Source organism: Chlorocebus sabaeus, chromosome 7 (assembly GCF_047675955.1).
Source record: "Chlorocebus sabaeus isolate Y175 chromosome 7, mChlSab1.0.hap1, whole genome shotgun sequence".
Taxonomy (NCBI): Eukaryota; Metazoa; Chordata; class Mammalia; order Primates; family Cercopithecidae; genus Chlorocebus; species Chlorocebus sabaeus.
The window spans coordinates 115,745,444-115,770,182 of NC_132910.1; the positions used below are offsets into that span (position 1 = coordinate 115,745,444).

The following is a 24,739-nucleotide window of genomic DNA, read 5'->3' on the forward strand; positions in this document are numbered from 1 at the left end:
GGATTACATGCGTGAACCACCGCGCCTGGCCAAGTAGCGCTAAATTTTAAACAGAAAAGTGCGCCGGCCGGGCGCGGTGGCTCACACCTGTAATCCCAGCACTTTGGGAGGCCAAGGCAGGCGGATCACGACGTCAGAAGATGGAGACCATCCTGGCTAACACGGTGAAACCCTGTCTCTACTAAAAAATAGAAAAAAATTAGCCAGGCGCGGGGACGGGCGCCTGTAGTCCCAGCTACTCCGGAGGCTGAGGCAGGAGAATGGCGTGAACCCGGGAGGCGGAGCTTGCAGTGAGCCGAGATCGCGCCACTGCACTCCAGCCTGGGTGACAAAGTGAGACTCCGTCTCGGAAAAAAAAAAAAAAAAAAACCTGCTATGCCAATTCTATGATTTCTTCTGCAAATATTAGCCTCTTTCAGTGTCTTATTTACCAAGTTATAAGACTTAAGAGGCTCCTCACATTACTCATCCTTCAGCCTTGAAGATTTTACCCTCAAGTTCGTCCAACAAACTCATACTCGTCCCTTAAAATCTACTTTAAATATCAATTCCTCAGGAGAGACCTTGGTGAGTCTGAGTTGGTAGGGTGGGGCCTAGTCTCCAGGGTGGTAACTACGCAGCCTCTCAACCAGAGACGTAAACTGATTCAAAGAGCTGATTATTCCTCTTGCACGTTAAAACTAACCACCCTGGCCGGGCGTGGTGGCTCACAGCGAGGCAGGCGGATCGCTTGAGCCCATGAGTTCGAGACCAGCCGGGGCAACATGGCGAAACCCAGTCTCCACCAAAAAAATACAAAAATCAGCCGGGCATGGTGGCGCGCGGCTGTAAGGTGGGAGGATCGCTTGAGCCTGGATGGTCGAGACTATAGTGAGCCGAGACCGCATCAGACCCTGTCTCAAAAAAAAAAAAAAAAAAAAGTTGCTCATAGGAATGAAAACTCTGAAAAGATGGCCATTGTGATTTAAATGACCTGCTGAAGCCATCAGGGCCCTCAGGACGGAGGGAGCCGCCCCAGGCTCTCCTCAGAATCTTCCCACTCTCCCTGCACCCTGGGGCATTGAGCATGCTCAGGCCCTTCCCGCCCACTTCCGGTGGAGCAGCCAACCACCGCGCCGGTCAATTGTGCGCCCGAAACTCGAAAACCAAGGCGCCCAGGGTTGTGTGGGGGTTCCGCGCTGCGTCCTGCGGGGTTCCATGGGTCCTGCACGGCCTCAGGCCTGAATCGCCGGTCCAGCTGCTCCAGGTAAGCTGGGAGGGCCGCAGGAAAGGCGCAGTAGGGCCTGGCGGGAGGCCTCCTTAACTGGGCAGGGGCTTCCTGAGTATCAACTGTGCCCACACCTCGGGGTCGCGACCTGTCCACGACTGAGCTCAGACTGTGGATTCTTTTTTTGTTGTTTTTGAGACGGAGTCTTGCTCAGTCGCCCAGGCTGGAGTGCAGTGGCGCGATCGCGGCTCACTGCAACCTCCACCTTCCGGATTCAAGCGATTCTCCTGTCTCAGCCTCCTGAGTAGCTAGGATTACAGGCGCTCTCTATCACACCCAGCTAATTTTTGTATTTTTAGTAGAGACTGGGTTTCTCCATGTTGGCCAGGCTGGTGTCGAACTTCCGACTTCAGGTGATCCGCCCTCTTCGGCCTTTCAAAGTGCTGGGATTACAGGCGTGAGCCACCGTTTTCTGTTTTAGCCGCGGAGGCGGTGGGACCCCGATGATTGAACTTTGATGAAGATTCTGATCTGAACGCTAGTTTGGGAAGTGGCCACGTGATCTCCAAAAATTATAGCGGGAGCGTTAAGGCGAAGGATCTACCACCCTACAGCGCCAGCACTTCTCTGGCGGATTTCGTCTCCTTCCGTCCTCACAAGGATCTGGCTGTTAGGAAACTGCTACGGATGAGAAAGTTTAGGCTCACTTAACGTTTCATATCATCTAAAGTAATAGAGGTTGAATCTGGAGAGCTGGGAATCTCCCACGGGTTTGATTCATTTGATTCATTTTGATTCAATTTGATTCATTGAGCCCGCACTATGGACTAGCACAAGAATCAGAGTAGGAGCCAGGCGCGGTGGTTCACACCTGTAACCCCAACATGAGGAGGCCGATGCGGTAGGATCACTTGAACCCAGGAGTTCTAGCTCACGCTAGTGCCTGGGCAACATAGTGAGACCCCTGTCTCTACAAAAAAAAAAAAAAAAAAAAAAAAATTCTGGGCATGGTGGGGCGTGCCTGTGGTCCCAGCTACTCAGGAGGCTGAGGTGCAAGGATCACTTAAGCCCAGAGGCAGAGGTTGCGGTGAATGGAGATCGCGCCACTGCACTCCTACCTTGGCAACAGAGTGAGATCCTGTCTCAAAAAATAAAATTAGGTAATAGAGGTTGAATTTTTCTTTTTTAATGTGACAAGATCTCAAGCAGTGAAGATTAAATTTTGAGAGCAGGGAATCTACCTCAGGTTTGATTTATTAGCCTAATAATTATTGAACACACACCATACACCAGCATAAGAATCTGAGTTGGTAATTCAGTTTTGAGGAAAACAAGGAAGAATTCAGACCTCGAACTGTACTCTCCAGTGTCCTTAACCAAAGGCTGACAAAAATAAATATAAAAATATCAACTATAATCTGCAGTATGATCGGATATGTGGAGCCAGGAAAAGAGTAAAGTCCAGATGTTGGTGAGTCTTGTAATACTTAAGAGTAAGAAAAGCCATTCCATTGGAAATCGGAAGGTTATAGAGTTAGATTTGTGTTTGGAAACTATAGAGTTATGGAATTGACTGAGGAGATAGAGCATGTCAAAAATAAAGCCAGACACTGGGTAGTCATAAGGACAGATTTTAATCAGTAATGTACTATTGCAATAGGGAGAAGAATTCAGCATGAACAGAACTCAACTGTGATTTGTACAGAGGTGACCAAGTGCTTCAAAGGGGAACTGGGGAATGAAGGTAGTGAGTAGGGGTTCAGTAGAGTCAGGGAAGTGAAAAATTACAAAAAGTGGGAAAGGGGTGGTTGGGTCACGTGAAACACACCCAGGTTTGCTCCCTGGCACTTAAGGAAGTCAGGCCCCAACTCTCCCATAGATGCTGGAAGACAGGGGCCCTGTCTTCAGGTATCAGAAGATAGTTACTATAGTAGGCTAATGTTTATAGCTTGGACTGGGAAGAGTGGCTTACAATGCTGTTCTTTATAAACTTCATTGCCTGAGTCTGGAAGATGGGTTGGGGGAAGCTGGAATGTGTGGGGAAGGACAGACCATTGAGTTCCAGGATCTATGCAGGAATGTTCCCTGTACTTTTTTATTTTAAATGAAATATACTTTTTTTTTTTTTTTTTTTTTTTAAATACGGGTTCTCACTCTGTCGCCCAAGATGGAGTGCAGTGGCGTGATCTTGGCTCACTGCAACCTCCACCTCCTGGGTTCAAGCAATTCTCCTGCCTCAGCTTCCCAAGGAGCTGGGATTACAGGTGCACACCACTACACCTGGCTAATTTTTGTATTGTTAGTAGAGACAGGGTTTCACCATGTTGGTCAGGCTGGTCTTGAACTCCTGACCTCATGATCCACCCCCCTCAGCCTCCCAAAGTTCTGGGATTACAGGCATGAGCCACTGCGCCCGTCCATGAAATACCCCTTTTTACAGCAATGTGGTTCTTTCTTATAATTTAAAAAATTCCTCAAGCCTGTAATCCCAGCACTTTGGGAGGCCGAGACGGGCGGATCACGAGGTCAGGAGATCGAGACCATCCTGGCTAACTCAGTGAAACCCCGTCTCTACCAAAAAATACAAAAAACTAGCCGGGCGAGGTGGTGGGCGCCTGTAGTCCCAGCTACTCGGGAGGCTGAGGCAGGAGAATGGCATAAACCCGGGAGGCGGAGCTTGCAGTGAGCTGAGATCCGGCCACTGCACTCCACCCTGGGCGACAAAGCAAGACTCCGTCTCAAAAAAAAAAAAAAAAAAAAAAAAAAAATTCCAGTCATATTTTGCAACGTATTGACTGTACAGCTTTGTTCAGAATGCTTAAAACTGCCTCTTCAAATTTACCCAACCCCAAAGCATCCATTAAACATGGTGTGTTAAAATAAGGATTAGGAGCCTATGCAATGACATTGTTATTTATGAAAATGTTAAATTGGAAGGTGGGAAGAGTTAAAGGACACATTATTATTTTATTTTAATTTATTATTGAAAAATATTATAATTTTTAAGATGTAATAATACCTTACTGTCCCTTCAAAATTGGAATGTACATGACACTTTTGGCCCAACTACTGCTATAAGCAGTTAACACCTTTTCTAATTAGGAACAATGAGAGATACAGTAGTTTTAGACCTCAATAGCACTATAATATATATACTACAACAGTTAATGACATAAATGGAGGCAGTTTGACTAAATTTCTAAACGTTCTTTTCACTTGGAAATTTTATAAGATTTTGTAATAATACCTGTGTTAGTATCCCCAAGACCACCCCCGGGTTTGGTGATTTGCTAAAATGACCGCAGGACTCAGCATAGTATTATTTGAGGTTATAACCTAATTATTTTGAGATGACATCTCGCTCTGTCATCCAGATTGGAGTACACTGGCACAGTCATGACTCACTGAAGCCTTGAACTCCTGGGCTTAAGGCATCCTCTCACCCCAGCCTTCCGAGTGCTGGGACTATAGGCACACGCCATCATGTCTGGCTGATTTTTATAAAATTTTGTAGAGATGAGGTCTTGCTCTGTTGCCCAGACTGGTCTTGAATGTCTGGCCTCAATTGATCCTCTTGCCTCAGCCTCCCAAAGTGCTGGGATTACAGATGCGAACCACCATGCCTGGCCAACAATTATGGTTTATTATAGTGAAAGGATACAAAGCAAAACCAGCAAAGAAAACAGTGTGTGGGATGAAGTCTGGAAGAAACAGAGCATAAGCTTCCAAGAGTCATCTCTACGTGATGTCACACAGGACATGCTTAATTTCTCTGGAGACAAAGTTATGTGAGTGAACTGTTATCTACCAAGGATACTTATTAAAGATTTGTCTTTCTTGGCCGGGCACGGTGGCTCACGCCTGTAATCCCAGCTCTCAGGGAGGCAGAGGCGGGAGGATAGCTTGAGCCCAGGAGTTCGAGACCTGCCTGGGTAATATAGCAAGACCCCGTTCTCCACAAAAAGGAAAAAAAAAAAAAAAAAAAGACAAAGATTTGTCTTTCCAGAATTTTTCTTGAGAAGAGATCATGCAGGCTTCTCCACCTAGCTTATATCAAAATTCTAGTTTCTCAGAAGGAAAGCAGCTATTCATCATAAACCTCATTGTTTGTATAAACACTGTAGGTGTAGTTGTAGTAAGCCATTTTTTTTTTCTTTTTCTTCTTTTTTTTTTTAGACAGAGTTTTGCTCCTGTTGCCCAGACTGGAGTGCAATGGTGTAATCTCGGCTCACTGCAACCTCCACCTCCTGGGTTCAAGTGATTCTCTTGCCTCAGCCTCCCTAGTAGCTGGGAGTACAGGCATGCACAACCACACCTGGCTAGTTTTTGTATTTTTAGTAGAGACGGGTTTTCATCATGTTGGCCAGGCTGGTCTTGAACTCCTGACCTCAGGTGATCTGCCCGCCTTGGCCTCCCAAAGTGCTGGGATTATGGTGTGAGCCACGCGCCTGGCCAATAGTGAGCCATTCTTACAAGGGAATGGCAGGACCCATTTCCTTGTAAGTTCCTTATAAATTCTGGAAATCAAAGTTGCCAGACCTGAGCCAAGTAGCAGCCTTGCAAGCAGCCTTCTAAGGGTGCTCATTCTTCTGCACAATACCACTCGGTGAGCATCTGTTCTGGGTCAGGCACTGTACTATCCTTACATGGTTTTTTTCATTTAATGCTTTCAGCTTTCTGAAATAGAAACAAACTCAAAGAAATTAAATTAGTTGATCAATGACATATAGATCTAGGTAAGTGAATGTTGGAGTGAAACACCCATCCCATTAGAGACTGCTACCTAATAATTTGTGTGATATCTGTTTACATCATCTTGTGTGTTTTTTTAAAAAAAGTTTAAAAATCTTAATTTTCCCCTCGTTAGACTATTTGATATAGTAACAATTTGTGGATATCCATCTGGGTAGGTTAAACAGAACGCTATATGAAGCACTTTAATAAAGGTTTTCAAGGCTATGCACTAATGTGAATATGAAGAAAAGATGATGTGCTTAGGCCGGGCGTGGTGGCTCACATCTGTAGAGACTTTCTCATCTGTCTCACGTTGAGAGACTGAGGCAGGCAGATCACTTGAGGTCAGGAGTTCAAGACCAGCCCGGCCAACATGGCAAAACTCCGTCTCTACTAAAAATACAAAAATTAGCCGGTCATGGTGGCAGACACCTGTAATCCCAGGTAATGGGGAGGCTGAGGCAGGGGAATTGCTTGAACCTGGGAGGCAGAGATTGCAGTGAGCTGAGATCATGCCATTGCACTCCAGCCTGGGAGATAAGAATGAGACTCTGTCTCAAAAAAAAAAAAAAAAAAAGAGACTGGGCACGGTGGCTCACGCCTGTAATCCCAGTTCCCAGCACTTTGGGAGGCTGAGGTGGGTGGATCACCTGACGTCAGGAGTTCGAGATCAGCCTGGCCAACATGGTAAGACCCCCATCTCTACTAAAAATACAAAAATTAGCTGGGCGTGGTGGTGTGCACCTGTAGTCCCAGCTACTTGAGGCTGAGGCAGGAGAATTGCTTGGCACTAGCGTGCCACCATGCCCAGCTAGTTTTTATATTTTTTAGTAGAGATGGGGTTTCGCCATGTTGGCCAGGCTGTTCTCGAACTCATGACCTCAGATGATCCACCTGCCTTGGCCTCCCAAAGTGATGGGATTACAGGCGTGAGCTACCATGCCCGGCCCAATCATTATATATTTACATTCCATGTTTGTAATTGAAGATAATAACCAAACTCTCAGGGTTTGGGATTTTACCTTACTCACAAGCTATTAAGTTATCCTGTTAATATTTAATGGATACTTTCAGAAGATATAACACTCTTGGATTGGAGACAAAGAACTTCATTACTCCTGGCACAGCTGGCAGCATGTGCATCATGCTGGTGTTGGTTCCCCATGCCTCCCAAGTCCCACAGAGGTGGTGCAGAGGGACCATGGTAGATGTCATACACAATGTAGGTTTACATCATAGCCAGTGAACCCCGAGCTTGGGAATCTATTTTTTTAGCAAACCTGTTCTTTGTCCCAAATTGATACTTTACGTCTTCTTTCAAGGATACTTCCTGCAAACACAACCATGAGAAATATCCTAGATAGAGTGGTCATAGTGAAATTTTTGGCCTAAATTTTGACCAGAGAGGTACACTCAGGGCCTATGACAGATCTCCTGCTTTGTTGTGAGGGTTTGATTAAGGAGATCGGTTATTTTGTGGAAAGCACTGTTCCTGACACATAGTAAACCTTACCAGAGAAGGAGACTTTTGAGCTGTTTCCAAATATCATGAGAGATCAGTCTTGGGGAAAAGGTGAGGAAAGGATCCTCTAGGTAAAGGAAATAGTGTTTGCAAAGATGAGACATTTACATAGAATGGTTAGATTCTGAACCCTACTAGATCAGAGGAAGATACAGCTGTGAGTCAGTGTATGTTAGAGAATGCACTTTCACCGGTCCCTTTCTACCATCCACATACTGACCTAGCACAGCCATTTAAGAGCACTCACATGGATGGCAGTGGCCAGAAGATCTGGTAAGTAATTCGGAGTCAAAGGGAAAAGGAATGAATTTACCTATATACTGGGATTACTTGCAGGTGTATATAGGAAGGCAGGACAAGTTCAGCCCAACTTCCTTTTCACAGTTCCTTCAGGACCCTAAGCCTGATGTAGCTGTGTGTTCTGCTGAAGTGTGTTGGAATGAAATGGGTCAGGAGTAGATGTTAAAATGTGTGACAACTACATATAACCTGTTTCATTAATTCTTTTCGTTCTTTTTTTTGAGACATGCTCTGTCGCCCAGGCTGGAGTGCAGTGCTGTGATCTCGGTTCACTGCAACCTCACCTCCTAGATTCAAGTGATTCTCCCACCTCAGCCTCCCAAGTAGCTGGGACTACAGACAAGCACCACCACGCCCAATAAATTTTTGTATTTTTAGTAGAGATAGGGTTTCACCATGCTGGCCAGACTGATCTTGAACTCCTGACCTCCAGTGATCCCCCTGCCTTGGCCTCCCAAAGTGCTGGGATTACAGGTGTGAGCTAATGCGCCCAGCTCCTGTTTCATTAAATCTAAGATGAATGATTCTATTCATACTAGAATAATTCTGAAATGGGCTGAGTGCAGTGGGGCTCTCTTTTAGTTTTGAACAGTCTCCCAACCTAAATTTTATGTTTTATAACATTGACATTATTCTCTTTTTGTATTATTTTTGGATTTTATTCATTCATGTATCCACTTTGTTCATGATTCACTTTCTTGAAGGTCTTTACTGATTTTCTTTTTCTTTTTTTTTGAGACGGAGTCTCGCTTTGTCACCCAGGCTGGAGTGCAGTGGCGCGATCTCGGCTCACTGCAAGCTCCGCCTCCCGGGTTCACGCCATTCTCCTGCCTCAGCCTCTGAGTAGCTGGGACTACAGGTGCCCGCCACCTCGCCCGGCTAATTTTTTGTATTTTTAGTAGAGACGGGGTTTCACCGTATTAGCCAGGATGGTCTCGATCTCCTGACGTCGTGATCCGCCCGCCTCGGCCTCCCAAAGTGCTGGGATTACAGGCGTGAGCCACCGCGCCCGGCTAAGGTCTTTACTGATTTTCTACTACCTCCCTATGAATAAGGTAGACTAAGTACCCACTTCCAGTCTATCTCATTCACCAGCTAAGGCCAAAAGAGAAACAAATACCTGAAGAAAACAATCTCAGATTATGACTGAGTTCTATGAAAGTAAAGAGATGGGATAATGAGAGACTAGAGGGTGGGGTGGGAGGCAGTCAGATTGATGAGCAGCAGAGAGGAGTTGTGAGGTGACCCGAAGGAAAAGAGAGGTGTTTATAAGGATCATGACCCCTTCACCAGTAAATATTTAAGCATGTATTTCCTAAGAATGAGGACATTTTCTTTTGTAGCTCTGGTGCAGTTAGGAAATTCAGGAAGCTTAACTTTGATGTATTACTAATATCTAATAAAGAGTACATCCTCCATTTTTTCACTTTGTCCTATACTATCTACTTTATTACAACTTTTTTTTTTTTTTTCTCAGTCTAGAATCTAAGCTAAGAGAATGAATTGCTTTTTTTGTTCGTTTGTTTTTCCTCATATGTAAGGAAACAGGCTGGGCATAGGGGCTGACACCTATACTCCCAGCACTTTGGGAGGCCAAGGTGGGAGGATTGTTCAAAACCACCCTGGCCAACATAGAGAGACCCCCATCTCTACAAAATATTTTAAAAATTAGCTGGGCCTGGTGGCACAAGCCTGTGGTCACGGTTACTCTGCAGGCTGAGGCTGCAGAGAACCATGGTCATACCACTGCACTCTGGCTTGGAAGACACAGCAAGATCCTGTCTCAAAAAAAAAAAAACAAAAAAAAACCCTGCTTTTTTTCCCAGCACTGTTGTCATTTGTGCTGTTGGGAACCATTTTCATGTTGAATCTTGTTTGATTTGGATTTCTTCACTGTTATATATACATACATACATTTTTATATATAATTTTATAGGTCAGGTGCAGTGGCTCACACCTGTAATTCCAGCACTTTGGGAGGCTGAGGCAGGCAGATCACATGAGGTCAGGAGTTCGAGGCCAGCGCGAAACCCCGTCTCTAACAAAACTACAAAAATTAGCCAGGCGTGGTGGCGGGCCCCTTAATCTCAGCTACTTGGGAGCATGAGGCAGGAGAATCACTTGAACCTAGCAGGCAGAGGTTGCAGTGAGCCAAGATTGTGCCATTGCACTCCAGCCTGGGTGACAGCGAAACTCCATCTCAAAAAATAATAACGATTGTATGTTATATACAATAGAATTTTATACGTAATACACAGTTACATATAGAATCTTATGTATTTTATATATATATTCTGCACAAGTTCTCCACAGATGGTAATGCTTTGCTCCCCATTGCAGGTCATCAGTTTGCCCCGTCATTGGCTAAGGTGGTATTCTTTACATTATAAAGGTACTTATTTTCTCTTTGTAATTAAAATATAATCCTAGAGTAAAATTTTGAGAATGTGAATATCATTCCCCCATAACATTTTACCCAGTAGTTTTTACAGTTAGTGATGATTCTTGCCTGAACCAATTATTATACTGTGATTCCAAATCCAGGAGATTTTGAAATTAAAAGTCTTTTCTCATCCACAGGAATGACTGCTGTATTATAACCTGTGGCTAGTTTATTGAAGAAGAAAATCATTACAGGTAGATTCAGATGGGCTGATCTATAATAGAGCTGTAAGCTTTGAATTATTATCCTCCAAGCGAACGAGCAGGGGACTAAACAAGACTCCAGTGGGTGCCATCAGCATGCCAGGCCAGTAAAACCTAAACCTGATCAATCTACAAGGTCCGGGAGGGGTATCCACTTCTCAGTGGGTTTGCGCTCTACGGAGGCCGGACAAGTTCAGCCCAACTTCCTTTTCACAGTTCCTTCACACTGACCAGAGGGAGCTTACCTTACGCGCTACCTTTGTTCACAGCTCGATGGAACTCGTGACGGCTCTGGTGAACCTCCAAGAGGAGTCTAGTTGTCCCATCTGTCTGGAGTACTTGAAAGACCCAGTGACCATCAACTGTGGGCACAACTTCTGTCGCTCCTGCCTCAATGTATCCTGGAAGGATCTAGATGATACCTTTCCCTGTCCTGTCTGCCGTTTTTGCTTTCCATACAAGAGCTTCAGGAGGAACCCCCAGCTCCGTAATTTGACTGAAATTGCTAAACAACTCCATATTAGGAGGAGCAAGAGAAAGAGGCAGAAAGAGAATGCCGTGTGTGAAAAACACAATCAGTTTCTGACCCTCTTCTGTTTGAAGGATCTAGAGATCTTATGTACACAGTGCAGCTTCTCCACTAAACACCAGAAGCACTACATTTGCCCTGTTAAGAAAGCTGCGTCTTATCACAGAGAAATTCTAGAAGGTAGCATTGAGCCCTTGAAAAATAATATACAACGAGTTGAAAAAGTGATAATTCTGCAAGGCAGCAAATCAGTGGAGCTGAAAAAGAAGGTAGAATATAAGAGGGAAGAAATAAATTCTGAGTTTGAGCAAATTAGATTGTTTTTACAGAACGAGCAAGAGACTATTCTTAGGCAGATACAAGATGAAGAGATGAACATTTTAGAAAAACTAAATGAAAACCTTGTAAAATTTTCAGATTATGTTTCCACGTTAAAACATCTACTGAGGGAGGTAGAGGGCAAGTCTGTGCAGTCAAACTTGGAATTACTGACACATGTTAAGAGTGTGCACCACAGTTATCAAAATCTAAAACGTCCTGAACTCTTTTCATTTAGATTAACAAAATATGGTTTCAGTCTTCCTCCACAATATTCTGGCTTGGACAGAATTATCAAGCCATTTCAAGTAGATGTGATCCTAGATCTTGACACAGCACATCCTCAACTTATTGTCTCTGAGGATAGAAAAGCTGTGCGATATGGAAGAACAAAACCAAACATTTGTTATAACCCAAAGAGATTTTATGTCTGCCCTGCTGTCCTAGGCTCTCAGCAATTTAGTTCTGGCCGACATTACTGGGAAGTAGAAGTGGGAAACAAACCTAAATGGATATTGGGTGTGTGTCAAGCCTGTCTTCTTAGGAACTGGCAGGATCAGCCATCAGTTCTGGGTGGATTCTGGGCAATTGGGCGATACATGAAGAGTGGTTATGTTGCGTCAGGTCCTAAGACAACCCAGCTTCTGCCAGTAGTAAAACCCAGTAAGATTGGTATTTTTCTGGACTATGAATTGGGCGATCTTTCCTTTTATAATATGAATGATAGATCTGTTCTCTATACTTTTAATGATTCTTTCACAGAAGCCCTTTGGCCTTATTTCTATACTGGAACAGATTCCGAACCTCTTAAAATCTGCTCAGTATCAGATTCTGAAAGATAAGGAATTGGTAAATGAGTCTGTTTCAGTTTTTGCAGGTAACTTAGCCAGTAAATTTAATCTCATTTCTGGAATCTTTTAAGTTTTACCACTGAAAACCAGAGTTGATTTTTCTCCTAAATTTTTGGCAACTATAAAAAGATGTTCATAATGCCACTTTCATATATTTAGTCTATGAATATCAATTGTCAAGTGCTTTGATTTCTAAGATAAAATATTTTAGAATTATGTTACTTAACATGTCTAATAAAATGTTTTCAAATTGCCTATAATTTTTTTTTTAGTTCAGACAATTATTTAAACTTGCATACATTATATGAATATCATACTTGTCACATACCTTTCTTTTTAGTGGATTCTTCTGTTTACCTCCATATTTCTCATAATCTGTTTCTGTTCTTTTGTGTGTGTCAGTTGAAACAATTGACTTATTTTTGTGGTTAATGAGGACTTCACTTTGTTTAAATCCTTTCCTCACATGTACTTACCTGTGCACAATCCATAACTAATCTCTAACAGCTCTTTTTCTCTTTCTGTGTATCACCTGCCAATCTACACCAACTACACTCGTGACTACTTCCAGGCACTACCATTCTAGGAATTGACCTGTACTCTTAGCTTCTTTCTTGGTTTAAGCCTCTGTTTTCCTCTTTGTCTTTTCATTTTGGGGTATCATCAACCCAAATGTTGCAGCATTGTAAAGTTTGTCAGACTACAAATTTGCAAATGACTTTTCCCACATTTGGGTGGCAGTTAAAGAGAATATTTGGAATCATTTAATTTTTAAAACTTGATGGTTTTGACAAGTCTGATATCAGTCTGATTCTTGATGCTTGGATGCCACTGTTTTTCATAATCCTTTAAGATCTTTTGTAGCCCTAGTGTTTGAACTTTGTTTATTTTACTGACTAATCAAAGCTTAGTTTAGTATCCCTTTTCCAAAATGCTTGGAACCAGAAGTGTTTCAGCTTTCAGATTTTTGGGGGGGATTTTGGAATATTTGCTTATGCACGATGAGATATCTTGGGGATGGGACACAATTTGAAAGAAAAAATTCATTTTATACACACAGCCTGCAGGTAATTACATGAAACAAAGTTTGTGTACATTGAACCCTCAGAAAGCAAAAGTGTCGGCTCTGGAATTTTCCACTTGGGTGTCATGGCAGCACTCAGTGTTTCAGGTTATGGAGCATTTTGGATTTTATGTTTTTTGATTAGGGATGCTGAACATCTGCCTTCAATTTGGAATTGTATTAGATGAGCAAAACAAAGGTTTCCATCCTTAAGCAGCAGACTTCCTGGAGGGGAGAAAGGAAACAATAAAATAGTAAACACAGAGAATTGCTGTAGTGTGTTAGATGCTGACCAGATACTGTGATGACAGGGAAAAGCAGGTCAATGTCACCTGTATGAGAGTGCTGTGCATGAGGGAGAGTTAGCTATGTGAGGTGGGTGGTCAGGGTAGGTATCTTGGAGAATGTGGAATCTGAGCAAACATTTGAGTTGAGGGAATAGGCTTGGAAATAGATCCTCATCAAATTTCATTTCAGAGTGCATGGCTTGAGAAGGTGTATGGGGAAGGGACTGTCAAGCTGTAATAATAGCAAGGAAGCCGGCGACAAGTAGTGAGTAAAGAAAAATACTGGAGTAAGGTCAGAGAGGTAGTATATTTCTCTCTTTTGATCTTGGGGTTTCTCCAGAGAGTGGCTATACCCTCCAGCCCTGCCCTGCCCTGCCCCAACTCCAGGGGATTTGGTAGTGGATATTTACAGGGTGCCTTTGATGGGATATTTCTTTATCCTGGTGGATGGCCTAATGCCTGAGTATCCAATCTGTGACCAGGAGTCCCTCTCACAGGAAACTTGTTTATACTGACAAACACCCTGTGGCTCTTGTTGGACCTCTTTCCAGCTTATTCATGCCAAGACAGCCACTCTGTAGGAGATCCCTGACCAGGGGAAAAGTTAAGTCCATGTGTTAGTAGAGTTTGACATAGAGGAGGCAATGCAACAAAAACACATTAAATAACAGAAACAGTTTTATTACAGGTCCATGAGAGAAGACGGTACTGTTGAGGGCTGATGAGAAGGCTGCAGGGGCAGTGCTGCTCACCTAGCGGTTGAGGAGCCAGAGAGAGAGAGACCAATGGGCCAAGGCCTTTAATGGAGTCCAGTGCATTTCCCAAGGGGCATTCTAGTTGGTGGATTTGGGGTAAGCAGGCATGAGTTTTGTGGGATTACACTGTATGAGCGGTAGTCCTTGCAGCAAATGTATAGCATCCCCTGTGGGGTGTGCAGGTCAGTGGGGTGAGTCAAGTAGGTTTTATCTACATGTCCCATTAGGGAGGTGGCCACCAGGAGGCTATTGGTTTTTTTTTTGTTTTTTGTTTTTTTTGAGGCGGAGTCTTGCTCTGTCACCCAGGCTGGAGTGCAGTGGCACTATCTCAGCTCACTGCAAGCTCCGCCTCCTGGGTTCATGCCATTCTCCTGCCTCAGCCTCCCGAGTAGCTGGGACTACAGGCGCCCGCCACCTCGCCCGGCTAGTTTTTTTGTATTTTTAGAGTAGAGATGGGGTTTCACCGTTTTAGCCAGGATGGTCTCGATCTCCTGACCTCGTGATCCACCCATCTCGGCCTCCCAAAGTGCTGGGATTACAGGCTTGAGCCACCGCGCCCGGCCCAGGAGGTTATTGTATAAGGCAGATACCCGGATCAAATACGTTGAGGAACAGAAGTAGAGAACTGGTAACAGTGTTAAGGGCAACCAAGCCCTGTTTCTGATATGAGAAAGTTAAATCCTTATTAAAAGTGGATGTTTACAGCTCAGGAAGGCAAAAAATTTAAACAAAAAAAAAAAAATGCTGAAGGCTGGACAGAGGGGCTTACACCTGTAATCCCAGCACTATGGGAGGTCACTTGAGCCCAGGAGTTTGAGACCAACCTGAACAACATAGTGGGATGCTACCTCTACAAAACATGTTAAAATTCAGCCAGGCATGGTGGTGAGTACCTGTTGTCCCGGCTACTTGGGAGGCTGAGGCAGGAGGATCACTTAAGCCCAGGAGGCCGAGGCGGTGGTGAACTATAATTGTGCCACTGCACTCCAGCCTGGGTGACAGAGCGAAACCCTGTCTCAAAAAAGAAAAAAGGAAAAAAATCATAGGAAAAATATATTTACTATTCATTAAGTGGAAGTAGATCATAAAGGTCTACATCCTCGTCATCTTCACGTTGAGTAGGCTGAGGAAGAAAAGGAGAAGTTGGTCTCAGGTAGCAGAGGCAGAATAAAATCTGTATAAGTAGATCTGCTCAGCTTGTACCCATGTTGTTCAAGAGTCAACTGTACACTACATCATCTATGAATTATTCTTGTCAAGAAAAAAGTTAAATCTGAATTTAGCAAGCCTTTATAACTCAGTTTACAGAAAATATGGAGGTCAAGGAATAAGTTAAGTGACAGGAAATGACACAGAAATGTGTGAAATAATACAGGACAGTTACCTACTCTACTCAACAAGGCAATGATTTTTTTTAGTTGAAACCAATAAAATTTCTAAATGTAAAACACAAAACTTCTTTCAATCCAGATTTGAACAAACCAACTTTAAAAAGACATTTTATTGGCCGGGCGCGGTGGTTCATGCAAAAAGAGCGAAACTCCGTCTCAAAAAAGAAAAAAAGACATTTTATTTTATTTTAATGTTTTTGAGATGGAGTCTTGCTCTGTCACCCAGGCTGGAGTGCAATGGCACAATCTAGGATCGCTGCAACCTCTGCCTCCCAGGCTCAAGTGATTCTCCTGCCTCAGCCTCCCAAGTAGCTGGGAAGACAGGCATGTGCCACCACACCCAGCTAATTTTTGTATTTTTAGTAGAGATGGGGCTTCACCATGTTGTCCAGGCTGATCTTGAACTCCCGACCTCAGGTGATCCACCCACCTCTGCCTCCTAAAGTGCTGGGATTACAGGCGTAAGCCATGGCACCTGGCCAAAAAGACATTTTATAAGGCACCTGGGGAATTTTCAATACATATTAAGAATAAAATAATACCAAGGAGGAAGCATTGCTTATTTTGTTAAATATAATAAAGGTTATCTAAGATTATACCCATATTTGTTGGAGTGGGTACTTCCCCCTCAATGACAGCATTTAAAAGGAGGAGAAAACAGGAATTAGTGAAATCCTGATGAATGTTGAATGCTGATTGATGGAAATATGGGATTATTTGATTATGTATTTATTTTGATTTTATTTATTTATTTTGAGATGGAGTCTCACTCTGTCCCCAGGCTGGAGTGCAGTGGTGCGATCTCGGCTCACCACAACTTCCACCTCCCAGGTTCAAGTGATTCTCCTGCCTCAGTCTCCTGAGTAGCTGGGATTACAGACATTGACCACCACCCCTGGCTAATTTTGTATTTTTAGTCGAGACGGAGTTTCTCCATGTTGATCAGGCTGATCTCAAACTCCCAATCTTAGGTGATCCACCCACCTCAGCCTCCCAAAATGTTGGGATTACAGGCATGAGCCACCAGGCCCAGTGCCTGGAGACATTTCTTTTTTTTTTCTTTTTTTTTTTTTTTTAATTATACTTTGAGTTCTAGGGTACATGTGCATAACGTGCAGGTTTGTTACATATGTATACTTGTGCCATGTTGGTGTGCTGCACCCATCAACTCGTCAGCACCCATCAACTCGTCATTTACATCAGGTATAACTCCCAGTGCAATCCCTCCCCCCTCCCCCGCCTGGAGACATTTCTGCTGTTACCTTACCACTGAGGTAAAGTATCTCCATGATTACCTCCAGTATCTCCATGATTACCTTCATCTACCCCCGAGAGATTGGGCCTGCCACTCCACGCGGCAGCTGTCTGAAGACTGGCAGGCCTTGGCCTGAAGGTCTGTAGGGTGAGTGACCTGCAAGACTCACAAGAGGGGAAGTGGACAGAGATACCTACCGACGGAGTGCTGTGCCCTCTGGTGCCAACAAGAAAGCTGAGGCTGGGGCTGGGTCAAAAACTGAATTCCAGTTTACAGGCAGATTTGGTCATGGACGCGGTCAGCCACCTTGGTAAAACTGGAGAAGATTATTTTGAAATGAATAAATTTACAGCCAAAAAGAAAAAAGAAAAGGAGATCTTGTCATTTGTGACAACATGGGCGGACCTGGAGGACATTATGCTGAATGAAATAAACCAGAAACAGAAATAAAGCTATGGCAGCTGGGCGTGGTGCCTCACGCCTGTACAAAAACATAGAAAAAATTAGCCGGGCATGGTGGCCCATGCGTGTAGCCTCAGCTACTTGGTAGGCTGAAGTTTGGGGATCACTTGAGACTGGGATTTGTAAGAGACTGCAATGATCCCTAATTGTGCCACCGCATTCCACCGCCCAGGTGAGGCGACAGAGTGAGACCCTGTCTCAAAACAAACAAACAACAGCAAAAAAACCCACTCAGGACACCTAGTAAAATGACTCTTGCAGTGTCTGTCCTATGACTAGATTTATAAACGCCCTCCTCAGTGAAAGCAGAGACTGAAGCTATCCAACCGTTTGACCAAAGCCTTAGTTAGCATAGTATCTTGTACTGTAATTGCTTATAAACAATTGAAACTAATGAAAGGAATGCCACAAGACACAGCCGAGGGCACTGAAGAAAGTGCTGTGCTTTAAAGGAAAGATCTTTGACCCTGGAGGGGAAACGACATAAATAGAACACTCAGAGGTAATGGGAAGACTGGCTGCCTAGCTGGCCCTATTTCATTTCTGTAGGTGAGAAGATAGCATGTCCGGCCCCCTGGGCCCCCTGCTGGCTCCCCTCCCGCAAAGGCCCCTCTTCCTATCAAGTTAACTACATTTTTTTTTTCCCTCCCACACTTAATGACCACCCATCCCTCCAAGCCCCATTTTCTCTTTTCCTCCCTTCCACACCCTGGGCACCCCAAATCACTCTACTTAGGCAGACTGGAGCTGTAATAAAAGCAAACTATTTGGATTCAAGTAGACGTTACATGGGTTAGAATCCAGACTTACTGCTTACTTCCTACCAGTGTAACCTGGTTGAAATAAATCATTTAACCCCCTAACTGACAAGGATTCAGGACAGAAGGAAAACACCCATCACCTCCCTGCCTTTTTGGAAAGAAAGGAAGAATGTAGAAAGCTAATGGGATATTTTGGTATTAAATAACACAGATTTCTTTGGACACAAAAATTTAAGATCTTCCAAACATTGATTTGCATTTTTTATCCTTAGGTCTGTTTGGTTTTCGGGCTGCTGATTATACTGAATGTTGTGCATAATGGACCATAGGTGAACAAGGCTGCCTTGGAAGTCTGTAAATTCTATTTATATATAAAACTTAGAGACAGGTCTCTGTTGCACAGGCTGGAGTGCAGTGTAGAGACTAGCTCACACCAGGCGCGGTGGCTCACGCTTGTAATCCTAGAGGCTGAGGTGGGCAGATTGCCTGAGCTCAGGAGTTCAAGACCAGCCTGACCGACATGGAGAAACCTTGTCTCTACTAAAAAGAAACGAAAAGAAAAGGAATCCTTGCCAAAATTGCAAGGAATTTTCCCATAGCCTTATATTTAATGTCAAAATTTTAAAACAGCCTAGATATTGAGAGTTATTTAATAAATTATACTGTACTTACATGATGCTGTATGACCCTAAGAGGTACTAAATAGAGTATATTTATATATAGAAAGAATATATATAAAGTATATAGAGTACATATATAGAGTATATATATATAAATAGAGTATATATATATATATAGAGAGAGAGAGAGAGAGAGAGCACTAAATATGTTCTCTAGAAAAAGGTTTACAATATACTTTTTGAAAAAATACACTGCTGCTGAGGCTGGAGGATGTCTTAAGCCCAGGAGTTCAAGACCAGTCTGGACAACTTAGCGAGACTGTCTCTATAATTAAAAAAAATTAGCCAGAATGGTGGTCCATGCCTGTAGTACCTACTTGGGAGGCTGAAGAGGGAGGATTGCTTGAGCCTAAGAGCTTGAGGCAGCAGTGAGCCATGACAGCAGCACTGCACCCTAGCCTGGGCGACAGAGTGACACTCCCTCTCTAAAAAAACAAAAAGAATGTCTCAATATACATACTTTAGAATATGATTACAATCATCCTTCGGTATCTGCAGAGGATTGGCTCCAGGACTCCCTTGGATAACAAAATTCAGATGGATTCTCAGATCCCTTACAGTTGGCCTCAATATAGGGGGTTCTGCCTCACCTGATGGAAAATATTCCATTAGTGATTGGTTGAATCCTGGGATACAGACTTTGATTTCCAGATAGTGCAGAAAAAAGAAAAGAGAAGAATCCCGGAATGCAGAACTTGGCAGATACTGAGGACTGACTGTATTTTTGGGTGATAGTATTATGATTTCCTATTCTGTATGTTTAGATATTTTTATACTATGATGTTTGTGTAAAAATAATATAGATATTAATTCCATATATTTACATATATTCTTATTTTTTCCTGTACTTGCTTTTTTTTTTTTTAATTATAAGAAATGTCAAAGCCAGGCAGAGTGACTCATGCCCCTGTAATCCCAGAGCATGGAGAGGCTGAGGCAGGAGGTTCACTTGAGACCAGGACTTCAAGACCAGCCTGGGCAGTATACTGAGACTCTTGTTTCTACAAAAAATGAAAAACAACAACAACAAAAACAGCCTGGTATGGTGGTGTGCACCTGTAGTCCCAGCTACTCGAGTGGCTGAGGCAGGAGGATCACTTGAGCCCAGGAGGTAGAGACTGCAGTAAGTCATGATTGCACCACTGCAATCCAGCCTGGGTGACAGAGCGAGGTCCTGTCTATAAAACCAAGTACATAAACCCAATTTTATAAAAAGATATTTCAATCATATGCACAAGTAAAAAGAATAGCAAAGATCTCTTGAATCACTCATTTTCAGCAGTCATGTACATGTGGCCAATCTTGTTTTATCTGCCCATGCTGGTCCTGACCTCCTATACTTAGACTCTTTTATAGTTAATCATATCATTTGAAGACATCATGTCATTTGATCCAAAGATACTTCAGCATATATCGCTAAAGGATAAAGAGTCTTTTTTAAAATAACGGTAAATTAGCCTGTAGTCCCAGCTGCTTTGGGGGCTGAAATGGGAGGATCACTTGAGCCTGGGAAGTTGAGGCTGCAGTGAACTGTGTTTGCACCACCACATCCAGCCTTGTTGACAAAACTGAGACCCTGTCTCAAAAAATGAAATAAAATAACAGTAATAGGCCAGATGTGGTGGCTCATGCCCGTAATCCCAGCACTTTGGAAGGTTGAGGTGGGAGTGTCAGAGGTGTCTGAACCAGAGCAACTCCATCTTGAGTAGGGGCTGAGTAAAATAAGGCTGATATCTACGGGACTACATTCCCAGATGCTTACTCGTTCTAAGACATTGGATGAGATAGGAGGTCGGCACAAGATACAGGCCATAAAGACCTTCCTGATAAAACAGTTTGCAGTAAATAACCTGGCCAAAACCCACCAAAACCGAGATGGTGATGAGAGTGACCTCTGGTTGTCCTCACTGCTACACTCCCATTAGTGCCGTGAGTTTACAAATTCCATGGCAACATCAGGAAATTGCCCTATATGGTCTAAAAAGGGGAGACATGAATAATCCACCCCTTGTTTAGCATATCATCAAGAAATAACCATAAAAATGGGCAGCCAGCAGCCCTTAGGGTGCTCTATGGAGTAGCCATTCTTTTATTCCTTTACTTTCTTAATGAACTTGCTTTTACTTTACGGACTCGCCCTGAATTCTTTCTGGCACGAGATCCAAGAACCCTCTCTTGGGATCTGGATCGAGACCCACTCCAGTAATAGGAGGATCACTTGAGGCAGGAGTTCAAGACCAGCCTGGGCAATATGTTGAGACCTCATCTCAAATTAAAAAAAAAAAGTAACAGTAATATCATAATCACTCTTTAAAAATTAAATGTAATTTCAGTATCATCAAATATCTTTTCTCCTTTCAAATTCTGTAGGCTGCCTCAAAATTTGTGTGTTTTAGAGTTAGTTTGTTTAATTCAGGCTCCAAACAAAATTTACAGATTAATGTGTTCTTTTCTTAATACTAATAAGCAATGCCAGGGGGTAACTGTGATCAAGTATATATGCACACATGTCCTCATATTACAGGTGAGAAAAATAAAATTCAAGGAGATTATAAATTACTTGCTCCAGGTTGTGGAGCTAATAAATGGCAGAGCATGACTGAAATAATTTAGAATCGGGAAAGATATTAGTAATCTATTGATGAGATATAGGCTTGGGTCTTCTCTACAGATAAAAGGCAGTATAAGTCCCTGGGGTGTGTCTGAGAGCACTCAGGGAGTATGTGAAGAGGCAACCAGAACACAGCACTCTACAATCCTCTGATGGTCTTCATCTCTGTTCTTTTCCCAGAAAATATTAAACATTTAAAATATTTTAAAACTCCACTATAGTTTAGAGGATTGAAAACATTCAGTTTCACCTTTTTGTTTGTTTTTGAGGCAGAGTCTCGTTCTGTCGCCCAGGCTGGAGTGCAGTAGCATGATCTCGGCTCACTGCAACCTCCGCCTCCCGGGATTCTCCTGTCTCAGCCTCCCGAGTAGCTGGGATCATGGGCGTGCACTACCACACCCGGCTGATTTTCTGTATTTTTAGTAGAGACGGGGTTTCGCCGTGTTGCCCAGGCTGGTCTCCAACTCCTGAGCTCAGGCGATCCGCCCGCCTCAGCCTCCTAAAGAGCTGGGATTACAGGCGTTGGCCACGTGCCTGGCCACTCAGTTTCATTTTTAAGACAGAACTCTTAAGGAAAGACAGAGACCCTCTCATATTGTGTTCTATTGTTTTATACTCAGTACCTGCTTTAAGAAAAGACAAGAAAGTAAAACCAAAGACAGGTAGCCCGGCGCCAGGCCTGAAACCAGGCCTGGGCCTGCCTGGCCTAAACCCAGTAGTTAAAAATCAACTCATAACTTAGAAACCGATGTTATTCATAGACTCCAAACATTGTATAGAAGAACATTGTGAAACTCCCTGCCCTGTTCTGTTTCACTCTGACCACCGGTGCATGCAGCCCCTCTCACGTACCCCGTGCTTGCTCAAATCAATCACGACCCTTTCATGTGAAATCTTTAATGTTGTGAGCCCTCAGATTAAAAGGGACAGAAATTGTGCACTGGGGAGCTCGGATTTTAAGGCAGTAGCTTGCCGATGCTCCCAGCTGAATAAAGCCCTTCCTTCTACAACTCGATGTCTGAGAGGTTTTGTCTGCGGCTCCTCCTGCTACACTCTCACTCATTTTGGCATTAAAACCCCTTTGGCAGAAAAACTGCTGTATTTTGATTATTTCCTTTATAATCGTAGGGTGGGGCCAAAACCAAATAGAATCAGCTAATAGGTGGGAGGGACAGAATTGAGAAAGGATCACTTACCTCAGAAATGTAAATTAACCCAAATAATCTATTCTTTTACTTTGACTTCGGGCTCTGGGCTGATTACCTTTAGGAATTATAATGAGTGTTTATCTCTTGTCGCCCATTAGAGCCACTCTGGCCTTTGCCCCGACACTCCACTGAAATGCTCTCACGCATTTTTTTTTTTTTTTTTTTTTTTGAGATGGAGTCTTGCTCTGTCACCCAGGCTGGAGTGCAGTGGTGCGATCTCGGCTCACTGCAAGCTCCGCCTCCTGGGTTCACGCCATTCCCCTGCCTCAGCCTCCCGAGTAGCTGGAACTACAGGCACCCGCCACCTCGCCTGGCTAGTTTTTTTGCATTTTTTAGTAGAGACAGGGTTTCACCGTGTTAGCCAGGATGGTCTCGATCTCCTGACCTTGTGATCCGCCCGTCTCGGCCTCCCAAAGTGCTGGGATTACAGGCTTGAGCCACCGCGCCCCGCCTCCCACACGTTTTATCAGTCCCTTTACAGTTGTCCCTATCCCCTAGGAGCGGGCCCCTGCTGCAGGCCCCTGACAGCTGCCCCCCGCTCTCTTTGGTCTCTGGGACAAATGACTCTTTCTCTGCCATCCCCTTAGGACTCATGGCTTCTTGCCGATCTGTCATCAATCTGTCTTCTGCCTTCACAGGACACACATGAAGCCAGACACAGCCCCCAAATTAGCATCCCAGGTGACAGCACTGGATTCTGAGGGGTGGAGGATGAGGGAGGACAGCCAGGGTCAGCTAACCAGGTGAGGGTTCCCAGGTGTCCTCAAGGAGGGTGTGTCAGAGCTCAGGGACACAGTGTGGGGCAGGACAGCAGGACTTGATGGTGGATTTGTAGGGAGCAAGAGTATGAGGGAAATCGGAGATGTCTTCTTGATTTTCTGCTTCAAATACTAGGTGAACAAAGGTTCCACGTTCCATTGATTGAGGTGGACAAGACTGCGAGAGGGTCAGGTTTCTGGCTTCAGAGTTGAGGAGAAATCAAGATTCCTGTTTTGTTTTGTTTTGTTTTTGAGACAGAGCCTCACTCTGTCACCCAGGCTGAAGTGCAGTAGCACCATCTCAGCTCACTGCAACCTCCACCTCCCGAGTTCAAGCAATTCTCCCTGCCTCAGACTCCCGAATAGCTGGGATTACAGGTGCCAGCCGCCACACCCAGCTAATTTTTTGGATTTTTCATAGAGACGGAGCTTCACCATGTTGTCCAGGCTTGTCTCAAACCTCTGACCTCAAGTGATCTGCCCGCCTAGGCTGCCCAAAGTGCTGGGATTACAGGTGTAAGCCACCGCACCTGGCCATAAATTGATATGTTTAATATAATATATTGAACACAATGCAATGTTTTTGCCTACAAAACCTTTCTGTTTCTCAGTTAAATCTTTTAAGAATATTATTATAAATATTTTTAAACTTCCACAAAGTAGAGAGTATAGATAATGAATCTCCATGCAGCCATTACCCAATGTTGTTGTCTATACTCCAATTTATTTATTTATTTATTTATTTATTTATTTATTTATTTTAATTTATTTATTATTATTAAACTTCAAGTTGTAGGGTACATGTGCACAATGTGCAGGTTTGCTACATATGTATACTTGTGCCATGTTGGTGTGCTGCACCCATCAACTCGTCATTTACATCAGGTATAACTCCCAATGCAATCCCTCCCCCCTCCCCCCTCCCCATGATAGGCCCCGTATACTCCAATTTAAAAATCACTTTAGTTTGTTTTAGAGACGGGGTCTTGCGCTGTCACCCAGGATGGATGCAGTGCTATGATCACACTTCACTGCAGTCTCCAACTCCTGCGCTAAAGGGATCCTCCCTCCTCTGCTTCCCAAAGAACTGGGATAAAAGGCATAAGCCACTGTGCCCAGGTAAGAATCACTTTAGAATTACTTTTTAAAATCCTATATGTGCTTGTAGTCCCAGCTACTCCGGAGGCTGAGGTGAGAGGATCGCTTGAGCCTAGAAAGTTGAGGGCACAGTGAACTGTGATCACTGGACTCCAGCCTGAGTGATGAGCAAGACTCTGTCCCACCCCCACAAAATAAGAATTACTTTTTATATGTAGTAGACAAATATATAACTATAGGCGGGGCGCAGTGGCTCACACCTGTAATCCCAGCACTTGGGGAGGCTGAGACAGGCGGATCACT

At 43.7% G+C, this 24,739-nt stretch overlaps 1 protein-coding gene across 1 annotated transcript; it reads left to right on the forward strand.

Annotated features, from left to right (window-relative positions):
* The first annotated feature begins 1,134 nt into the window (after positions 1–1,134).
* On the forward strand, positions 1,135–12,367 carry TRIM60 (tripartite motif containing 60). The gene is made up of 3 exons (XM_037988046.2): positions 1,135–1,246; positions 10,104–10,155; positions 10,679–12,367. Exon 3 carries the CDS (start codon positions 10,683–10,685, stop codon positions 12,096–12,098), a length of 1,416 nt encoding a protein of 471 aa, XP_037843974.2. The 5' UTR covers positions 1,135–1,246; positions 10,104–10,155; positions 10,679–10,682; the 3' UTR covers positions 12,099–12,367.
* The last annotated feature ends 12,372 nt before the right edge of the window (positions 12,368–24,739 follow it).

What these genes read in the sequence shown, in the direction of transcription:
- TRIM60 (XM_037988046.2), top strand. Translation starts at nt 10,683, where the DNA reads ATGGAACTCGTGACGGCTCTGGTGAACCTCCAAGAGGAGTCTAGTTGT.